Raw genomic sequence first — 11,512 nt, forward strand, 5'->3', positions numbered from 1 at the left:
TTATCAATGATTGAAGCTCACGTTAAGATGGGGAAAGTCTTTCTTTCTTTCTAATTTCTATAATTATTATTGTTTTTTCTAGGTTAAAAATTACATTTATTCTTACAAATTTAATTAAATTAATAATCAAATAGGTAATTTTGTTCTCTTTCTCTCTCGACATGTGACAAAAAGAACGAGATATATTCATACAGAATTTTGATTTAGACGAGAAGTATAGTTTTTCTTTTTCAAAAGATTTATAACTTCAATCCTCGTAGATTTGTTCTTTATTTTGGAAAGATATTTTTCGTGTTTTTCTCTCTCGTTCATGATAAAAAATTAAAATGATAAGTAACCTCTTGTGGTTTGTTGGTTTGTTTTGCCTTAAAAAACATATAATTAACAATTTAGTTCATAAACTTTCATCTAGTCTTTATCATATAAATTAGAGTTAATATTTAATCATATTATTGTAGGAATAAATCGGTGAACAACTTACAAACTATATATGTATATAGCACTTAAACGTGAAAAGTCAAAGTAGGTTTAAGCGGTTAATTTCATGTAATTAGGGACAAAAAGTGTATTTTAGCATTTTTTTTTCTTTGATTTTCTGTTAAATTTAGAAAGATTTATAACTTTAATGTGGTTAAATTACAGATTTAAGTCATTATATTTGGTTTTTAAAAAAGTTATACAATTTAGTTAATCTATTAAAACACTGGACTATTTCTATGCTTTATAAATTCATAAAGATTAAATTATAATTTGTTCCTAACCAAGAAAACTAAATTTGTAAATGAATGAAAACCTATAAATTAAATATTTATTTTCTATTTTAAAAACAAGATAATTATAAGTTTAAAACATTCTAAACACAATTTCATAAAATATACATTAATTAGTGCACAAGCATATGCTTATAGGTAAGTAGATAATGCCACCTTAGTTAATTATCGTTACATTTGAAAACATAATTGTTAAACTAATAAATTTTAACCTATTAACCTAGTTAAATGTGCCATTATATAATTTAGAAAAGAAAACAAAAATTATAAATGAGTTAAAAGATCTAAAAAAATATAATATTTAAATACATTAAAAAATTAGAAAATTAGAAAAGTCTTTAAATCATAATTTCTCCTACTTTCTTTGGTTTCTTGAAAATACATTTGTGATTGCATTTTACAAATGTCAGTGTTTATAGACAATTTGACAAATATGAAGTGGTTTACATTGTCACTAAGAGTCTATGTTTACTTGACACATAGATTAAGAGAGTAGTCTTATTTGGACATTAAAGAAACGTTTGGAGCCTGTAGTGAGTTATTATGGTATGTGTGTTATTATAGTAAACGTTTGGAGTGCAGATTATTATAATTTGAGTTATTTTAATCTATGTTTGAAGAATTAAGGAATAGGAAAATAGAGAAGTGAGGAATAGTGGCATATAGAAGAGATGGGGGGTGAGGAACAGTGAAAGAATGAGCGAAGAATAGTGAGTAGTGAAATGAGGGAGTGAGGAATAAAAAAAAAAAAAAGGAAAAAGGTAGAATAGTTATAATCTTATAATTATGATAACTCTTGGGGTAAACATGAAGTGAGCTAAAAAAATTCACTCAAGTCATTCATAATTTGAGGGCCAAACGACTTAAGTGTCAACAATAATAAGACACATGACCTGATTAGATAACGAGCATCTATATATTTATCAAATATTTATAATAAAAACTCGTTTTTAATATGGTTATTGTGAATGCAAGGTTTATAACTCCAACCTTTAGAAATGGAGTTTTTAAAACTTGTTTACTTTTGGAAAAGAAGGTACATTTGTCTTTACATTATATTTTTATTTTTACTTTATATACATTTAAATATATAAAAAAAATAAATAGTATTGTCAAATATTTAAAGGAATTTTTTAGAAACATATAACAAATCTATAAAATGTTTACACGGTACAGAACAATTTAAAAAATGAGAAAATCTTACATGTCTATAATGTGAAATACCAAAAATGCCCTAGTCGACATATGATTAATTGGCCACATGTGCGCGCTTGTAATCTTATTCTAAACAATGGTTTATATCATGATGCACAATCGTGTAGTTTTTTAAATAATGGAAAAATAAAACTTCAATTTTAAACAATCTAATAATAAATTGTAAACGATGACAAAAAAATCTCATACATAAATGATTGTATAATACAATCTAAATGATCATTGAATATGTATATACGATCATTCATGTCAAAATAAACGATCATGTAGTGAAATAATATACTTTAAACGATCGTGTTGATTATGGTAAGCGATCGTGTAGTCCAATATAAATGATCGTGAAAACTTCAAATTTAACGAGCATATAATACAACATACACGATCGTTTAGATTTTGATATACAATCATTTATAAATGCAACAATATATAGTTCTTTATCAACACCTTTTACTAATATTCCATACGACCATATCTTATACTCTAAATCAAAACCAACAAGAGCATATACTCTACCCTTCACACGATATTCAAAACCAACAATAACATATATGTAATTTGTAAGAAAATAATCGAACTTCATGTATTTTTATTTTATTTTATTACACGAATTGTATATATTTAAGAGTTTAGTTATATTTACATAAATTAATAATTTTAACACGTGGGTGTTTTCTGTAGGAAATAAAAAAAACAATATTTTTTAAAATTTAAAAACACATTAATGTGTTAATTTAAAATTTTATACCGATTTAAAAAAGAGAGATAGACTATTAGTAGAGTGATTTAAAAATCTAAAAAAATACAAAAACAAAACGGTTCTTAAAAAAGAGTAAAAAACTTATCTTTATTGTGTTTTGAATTAATTGATGAAAGAAAAGGATGAATATAATTATGGGTTGCCGACATACACTGTTTTGGATCTGGAGATTAGTTTAATAATGAAAAATAAAACTTTAGAAACAAAATTAAAATAAAGAGGGTGGAGGTGGAGGTGGAGGTGGAGTTGGTTTCATTTTGACACCAAATGCAATACCCTTGAAGGCGCGTGCCATGCACATGACATGCAAATTTATTCATTTTTCTCCCTTCATTCTTTACTTCTACATTTATGTCCTTAATATATATATATTTTTGTATGTAGAGAAAATTGAACATTCTTAATCGTTTGATATGACGAATTTCATGACGTATTCTTGAGGTGATTGCAATTACTTGTGATATTATATTAGTTTTGAATTATTAAAATCAAGTTTGGAATGAAATTTTAGTTTGATAAGATATAGTCATATTTTCTTTTATTTTTAAATTGTTTGTTTAAATAACAATTTATTCCTATACTCTAAAGTTTATTTAATCTTAAATTCTCTTAATGTTGATTTATGGTTGAGTTTTGTTGAAAAAATGGCTGATCAGTATAACATTTTTATTATAAAAATTTGATAATATACGTATATTTTATTTTATATTACAAAATACTTGACTGCCTAAATTTAAGATTTACTAAAAATATAATAGTTAAAATTGGATATTGAAAATATAGTTATTAGAATTTAACCAACTTCCAGATATGAGAGTCAAAATAGTATTTTGATCTTTATTTTTCATCTTTTATATACTGAAATTTTCTAACTCAACTCATAACAGTTGACGTAATGTTCAATGATGTAAGAACATACGAAACACTAAATTTATAAGTTCAATTTAAATTTGTGTTTATTATATGTTCGTAAGATTTAAATTTACTAATTAAGCTTTTAAAATGTCTATTAAAATTTTTAAACTTTTAATTTTATAAATAATAAACTTATTAGAGCAAAATTATGATAATTATATATAATAGACAATATAAAATCTATAATGCAGATTTCTACAAATTATCAAAGTTAAATTTAGGGAGTTTTTCAAAAATTAAAAACAAACAAACTATTTATGATCTGTTGAAAAAAGGAAAAAACTAAAATTCATGTTTTTTCTTGTCCATTTTATTTTCAACAATTTTCTTAAGTTTATATATTTAAAGTTAAATTTAGTGTGTGTGTGTATATATATATTTAATATGATACAATATTGTTAGTTATTAGTTGGCTATGAAAAACTAATAAAACCTATTTTTCTTTAACACAATTATTTTTAATAATATTTAAAATAAAAACAGTAAGAATAACAATAATACTTTAATGTTTTCATATGTTCTATTTTATCTATCACTTAATTTATCCTATGCTAACCCAAATAATTTTAAGATTAAAAGCAAAATTTCCCACATTTTAAAAGAAAAAACTAAATGTTTAAAATATTCAATAAAACAATCTTCAACAATTAGAAAATGTTGGTTTTAAAACTATATATATATATAAACTAAATTATAAAACACCAAACCACCATCTACCCACTTAGCATAGGCCCCATTTTTCTTCCCTTCCAAATTGCTTCCACAAGGATTCTAGTAGATTTGAAATCAAAAATAGATTTGAATTATTGTTTGGTATTGTTTTAAATAAAAACATTTTGAAATCAAATCCAATGTTTTTTAAAAAGTAAAAACATTAAATAATAGCTAGTCCCTATGCTTTGCATTAAAATATCTCATTTGTTAGGTATAATCTTCCATTAATCATTTAATTAAAATAATTGAACTCTTTTCCAAAGAAAATGGCTCCTACAAAAAATAGCAAAAGAATTTGTGATAATAAGACTTATTTCACTACATTTTATAAATTGCAAGAGTAATAAATTTAAAAGTAAACAATCTTTTGATAACTCTGTGATATCACTAATTGCTTGTCATATTTGTTATATTCGCAATATGTAAAAAAGAGATACCAACTTTTTTAAAAATGCTTTCGTCATAAGATGATTTAGAAAAAAAAAACTGTGAGACCCATTTCTAATTTGAGTAAGAATGTAAAATTTGGCTACGTATTAAGAAGTTCGTGTTTGAATAAATCTGCGAAAATGATTAAGTGATAAAATCTTTTATGGTTAAGTATACATTTTTGAAATTAAGTTGGTAGTTCGCGGAAGAAGTTGTGCGATAAGAAAAGAAAAGTCTTCGCGTAGGTTAAGAAGTGAAAGTTTTGTGTTTTAGACTAGGCGTTTTGGGTCGTCTTCGCGAGAAGAACCAAGTGTTTCGTGGAGAAGAAGTCTGCGAGGAAAGCCTTGGAGTTTAAGTTCTAGCGAGTAGTAGTTGGTTAGTTCGCGTGTAAGGTTTCTTATAGTAAAAATATAACAACACGATAAGGTTATTTGCGAGAAATGGTTGAAGTTTTTCGTTGTTTGGGTTAGGCGGAAAGCAAGGTCTGGCGAATAAAATGTCAAATCTGATTTGACAGGGGTTAACATGTAAGATTAAGGATTTAAACATTGCTAGGCTGAATATTAAATTTACACATGTAAAGTTTAAGCAGAATCTGACAAACTGAGAAGAGTTTATGCATAACTAAGTTAGTTTAAGGACTCTTTTATAAGAGGATTTGGGTAACTAAGAAGGGGATGATGAGAGTTTTGTTGAAATGTTGAAATGTTGTTGGTTTAGTAAAATTTTGTAGATGCTTTTCTCTCAAGTTAATTTATGTTAAATTTTTTATTATGATTCATGTTCACTGATTTGAAAGAATAATTCAAATGAGAATGTTTCAAATAGAACTTTATGAAAAGTTATTATTTCAAACATATTTATAATGTTAAAGTTATGATTTGATGATTATGATTTCAATACTATAAAATGATTTTCAAACCGTTAGTTGTTTCTTTGAGATGATGCTAACTTTTATGTGTACATAAAGGGTCAAAGCCACAATGGGGTGTACATGCTATATAGTGATAAGAAGCTAGCTTATGTGTTGAAATGAGCGTATAAAGCTTAACGGTCTGAGCAACAAGAACGAGGTGATTCAAGACGTTTTGAAAATGGTTAAACATTGGTTATTTGGTCAAAATATTGTAATAATGTATAAAACTTCTATTATTAATAAAATATATGTTTTAGTTTGTATTTATTTTGTTTGGCGTTACATTGACCACCGTTGCATTTTGAATGATGTTAATAGTTTAAAAGGAGTTAAGAATAAAATTTCCGATAATAAAATTTTAAGGTTGTAACTAACTCGCATCATATTCCCACTACTTCAACATTTTAGTCGCAATACGGTTTGGGGTGTGACAAAAACCTAACCTATTATACATATAACTTATCATTCAATTATTTGTTTATGCACATAAAAATAGCCGTTGAAATTTAACAAGTATATATCGTAATATTTTTTTTTCCAAAAACTTTATAGAAAGTTAGTAGGATATAAGCATTTTAAACGAAGTATTTGAAAAACTAAGGATTAATCAAACATTAAAAGTAGTAAAAAATTGATTAAAAACAAATGTTAGTTACCCTAAAATCCTCTTATGAACATTTGAACTAAACCATACAAATACAACAGACCACATCAAAATATTTAATTTAATAACCCTTATGAAGCGAGTGGATAATATAAAACCCAAAATTTTTATATACAAATTAAATATAAAAACCAAGTTGGAGTATATATTTTGGTCTGAATTTTACAAGTTTTATTTATTTGTATTCATCAACAATGTTTTCAACGTTTCTCAAAATAAAAACATGACCAAATTTTTTTTTTATCTCCACAATAATTTATTGGAGATTAATAATGACAAAAATTATTTCAAATAGTTGCACCATTATTAATGTTAAAACATACATTTTGAAAATTAAATCCTACCATTCAAGTAGAAGTAGGGAAGATATACAAATAATTTATGACAAAAAAATTCGAATAAAATGAACCATAATGATATGAAAGTATAGTTAAGAAAAAAATTATAATAATTGATCGATTCTAAAACGTGTATATTATTTTGACGTGTAAATTTTGTAAGGTGTATGCATATGTGTATATATATTTCTGTTCAAATTTAAATATTTAATCAAAATTCAAAATTCCAAAAATTATACAACTGACCAATTGGTCATTTGGGCTTAAATCTTGTTTGGACAAAGCCCAATATTGGAAGAAATATATACATACACTATATTGTGTATGTTGGAAGAAATGTACACACTTTTCTTGGAAAGTTGTAAAAAAGTTATAATCATACTAGAAAAATCAGATGTAATAAATGTTGTGTTTAGTGATTTTAATTTAGAGAAGGGTGATAGTTGGCTAATTTTTTCTATATCTGAGAAAACTCTTTTTTATTTTATTTTTAGATATATATATAAATACAAAAAAAATGGTTTTGCTTGTTTCAAAATTTAAGTGATGAACTAAAGTATTTTCTAAAAGTGAAAGGTATCTTCTAAATTTTTTTTATAGAAATTAGTAGACTTAAATTTATGCTAATGTGTATGATACAAAGTGGAGGTTGATATTTACTAACACAATATCTCAACAATATTATCGGCTAAAATCTTGATGAATTGAATGGAAATTACTTCAAATTATAAACATGTCATGAATCCAATAATACAACAATGATCCAATTTAATATGTCACCATTTTCTAGTTAAAACAAGGATTAGAGTAGGTATTTTTGTAATTCAATAATTGCAAAAGTAAAATATCAAATTATTAATTTGTTCAATAATAATTGATCATTGATCTACTCCACTACCAACAAATGAAAATTATGAAAAGTATTTGAATCTTAATCTTTATATTTATCTATTTATTGATGTTTCAAGTTAATTAAGGAAACAATTTTTTATTCATAATTTTTTTTTGTAAAAATAACAATATAGTCATTATATTTTGAATTTAGTGAGAATTTAGAATTTAAAGAAGATAAGACTTATTAAATTTTATTTCTAATATGTAGATTAGAAGAAAAGAGTAACTTGTTATAAATAGGAAATTGTGAATTGGACTAAAAATGATTTATAATTATATTATTTAATATATGGGTTGTTATGTTTGGCTATTTGCATGCATATTCTAATGTCAATTTCAAATAAAATTTCATATAGGAACACAACTAAGTAACATTAAATTATGAATTGATTAACATTATTTTAATATCTCTCTTTATTTTTGTTTGAAGTACTTTCAAAGAGAGAAGGAAAAAAAGGATTTTATTTTCTTCATCCTTTTTTTTTTTTTTATTTAAAAAAAGTCAAACAGACATTTCCTTCCCCTTTATCTATGTTGCTTCCCCTCCACTCCCCCACATTTCACACTCCAACTCTCTCTCTTTCCTCTGTTTTTGCTTTGCTTTGCTTTGCTTTTTCTCTTTTTTGCTTTTTAATCTTCTTCTTCTTCTTCTTCTTCTTCTTCTTCTTCACTTTGAGCCCACTAACTAACAAATAAATCATTTCCATTATTGTTGCTTCTTCAATTTCACTTGCCAAAAGTTCCTCTCCTGCCATTCTTCTTTCTCCTTTTCTCTTTTTCTTGCAGTGAAAGTTTCTGGGTAGGGTGTGTTTTTGGTTGATTCTTTGATTTTATCACAATTCTTCATCTGGGGTTTCGGTATTTTATCTGAATTTTGAGTAATTCGTTGATATGGAGAAGGAATTCTTCATGAATGATGGTGGATGCAGTTTTTATGGGATGGAAATCCAACCTAATGAGCTGAATTCAAGTGGGGGGTTGTTGAATCCCAATTGGGAAAATTCGATGGATCATAGCGATCTCTTTGAGTCTACTTTAAGTTCGATTGTGTCTTCTCCGGCGAATTCTCACATTATCGGTGGTGGCGGTGGCGGTGGCGGTGGAGATAACTTGATGATGCGAGAATTGATTGGAAGGCTGGGGAGTATTTGCAATTCTGGTGAGATTTCGCCTCATTCTTACATTGGTGGAACGAATAACAATAGTACGAACACTTCTTGTTACAATACGCCTTTGAATTCTCCTCCCAAGCTTAATTTATCCTCGATCATGGAGTCTCAGATCAGAGGGAATTTGATTCCCCATCACCAAAATCTTGCCCCATTTTCGACTGATCCTGGTTTCGCTGAGAGGGCTGCGAGATTTTCTTGTTTTGGGAACAGGAATCTTGGGGGATTGAATGGGCAATTGGGGTCTAATGAAACTCAAGAATTGAGTAACAGATCAATGGCTGGAGCTGGAGTGGAATCTGGAAAGTTATCCAGAGTTTCAAGTAACAAATCCTTCAACATTGGTGGAGTCGGATCCCCTCAAATGGTGGTTCAAGAAGGCGATCAAAGCCCAGTTCAAAAAGGGAATTCAATGCCAATCCCTAACAAGAAAGTATCGAACAGGTTTTCGAGGTCTTCGACTCCCGAAAATGCTGGTGATTCACGGGAAGGATCTTCGGTTTCCGAGCAGAATCCAATTGGGGAATCGGGTTTAAAAGGTAAAGCTGAAACCAACACTAGGAAAAGGAAATCAGTTCAAACTGGTCAAGCAAAAGATGTGAAGGTAAATATATTTACAAATTTTAAGTCTATTGGTTATATCTCCTTTTCAAAATTCTGTATCTGTTGATGTAATTGAATGGAAACTAAAATGGCAATGCATATTATTGTTTCAGGCTGCAGTAGAGAACCATGAACCAAATGGAAAGAAAATCAAACCAGATGAAGTTACTAAGAAAGAGATTGATGGTGCAAAAGGAAAGGCAGAGGCAAAATCTTCAGGAGATGCAAATCAGAAACAAAACAATGATAGTTCAAAGCCTCCTGAGCCTCCAAAGGATTATATCCATGTTAGAGCTAGAAGAGGTCAAGCTACAGATAGCCACAGTTTGGCTGAAAGAGTACGAATTAATGCACAAATACTCTATATATTCCGCCTTTTGCTCTCCAATCTGATTTAAATGCTTACAATTGCTGCTTTTTGTTGTTGTTTGTGCAGGTCCGACGCGAGAAAATCAGCAAACGAATGAAGTTCCTTCAGGATCTTGTTCCCGGTTGCAATAAGGTGCTTGGAATTTACAATTCTGCAGTCTGAATTTGAAAATTTTAAGTGTAAAAGTAGTTCTAAAGTTAGAGTTGGATTTTTTACAACAGGTAACTGGAAAGGCAGTCATGCTTGATGAAATTATAAACTATGTTCAGTCTTTGCAGCGTCAAGTTGAGGTAATCACCGAATATTCATAAGATCTGTCACATTCTGTATGTACATGTATATAGTTTTCTGAGTTGTGTTGGATTTGATGCAGTTTCTTTCAATGAAATTGGCAACTGTTAATCCAAGGATGGATTTTAACATGGAAACTCTTGTGCCAAAGGATGTAAGTGAAAAGTAAAACATCTTTTTTACTTCATAATCTAGTGAAACTCTTGAGATTATAACTAATCTGGTGTGATTTGCTACACATTTCAGATCTTCAAAGGTCCCGGTTCCTCTTCGCATACGGTTTACCCTATGGATTCATCTGTACCCCAATTTGCATATGATTATCAATCTATGCACGTGACTCCTCTTCACAGTGGCATTCCTAATGGGACAGAGAAGCAATTCTCAGTTGCCTCAGCAAATGATGTGATGCAAAGAAATCTAAGCGGGCAAATGACAAACGGGTACAACGAAGTCGTGAATGGAATCCAAGTAAATTGCTAATCTGTTTCCTGAAAGTGATCAAACTAATCTCTCTTTACATCATAGTCTAAAGATCATCTCTAAATTGATATACAGATTTCAAAGTTCTGGGAAGATGAACTCCACACAGTAGTTCAAATGGGTTATGGACAAAACCAACTGCAGAATGCTAATGGTAATATAAACAACAGAATTTGTAGCTATTTGGGACATATTAGATCATGAAACTGAAATTTGAAACTGTTTTGTTTGAATGTTTATACTGAATCCAAAACTTTTATGGTGCACAGATGAAATGAAAAGTGAATTGTAAAAGAATGAAGAACAAAAAACTGATGAATTCCATGGCGGCCCCCCCAAGGCGAGAGAGGCTTTTGTACATAGAGAGGGATTCAGTTCCTTTTATTTTTTTTTTGGAGAAAATAGAAGAAATATTCTCTTTTTTTTTTCTTCTTTTTGTTTCTTTATGAAAATTATGTACCAGCCACTCATTCTTTTGGAGAATTCTTTCAAGAATTCCATTATGTATAATGCTAGAACTAATTGGCAGCAAAAAGTGAAAAGAAAAAAAAAAAACTGGTGGTGGCCTCAATTTTTATTAGACCACATTTATGCTTTGAATAGCCATTGTAAAAGTAGTGTTGGAAAAGATTGAAAAGTTCTGACATTCAATCCAACCCTTGTGTATTACTACCACTAATAAATCATAAACGTTATAATTGTTCCTTTCATACATATCTCTCTCTCTCACTCGAGTCTCGTTTTAATCGTCATAATATAGATGATAACTTCTCTTTGTTTGATGCAAATTGATTCATCCAAGTGGTTATTACAAGACAACCAAACAAATCTCTGTTTATCCTTCTAGTCTTGTTATAGCCGAAAGGAATGGTTATTAAGAAAAACATACTTGTTTTCGAATCAGCATCCAACGATTATTATGAGAAAGTCAGACAAACCTCATTTTCATGGAATTAGGGCAGTTATGAGAAAAGCTTAGAAAGG

At 28.3% G+C, this 11,512-nt stretch overlaps 1 protein-coding gene across 1 annotated transcript; it reads left to right on the forward strand.

Moving 5' to 3' along the window:
- The first annotated feature begins 8,167 nt into the window (after window positions 1-8,167).
- On the forward strand, window positions 8,168-11,240 carry LOC101211278 (transcription factor bHLH62). Its single transcript, XM_004147607.3, has 8 exons — window positions 8,168-9,385; window positions 9,498-9,722; window positions 9,821-9,886; window positions 9,976-10,044; window positions 10,128-10,199; window positions 10,292-10,516; window positions 10,604-10,682; window positions 10,798-11,240. Exons 1-8 carry the CDS (start codon window positions 8,504-8,506, stop codon window positions 10,818-10,820), a joined length of 1,641 nt encoding a protein of 546 aa, XP_004147655.1. The 5' UTR covers window positions 8,168-8,503; the 3' UTR covers window positions 10,821-11,240.
- The last annotated feature ends 272 nt before the right edge of the window (window positions 11,241-11,512 follow it).

The sequence above is a fragment of the Cucumis sativus genome, chromosome 3 (genome assembly GCF_000004075.3).
Source record: "Cucumis sativus cultivar 9930 chromosome 3, Cucumber_9930_V3, whole genome shotgun sequence".
Classification (NCBI taxonomy): Eukaryota; Viridiplantae; Streptophyta; class Magnoliopsida; order Cucurbitales; family Cucurbitaceae; genus Cucumis; species Cucumis sativus.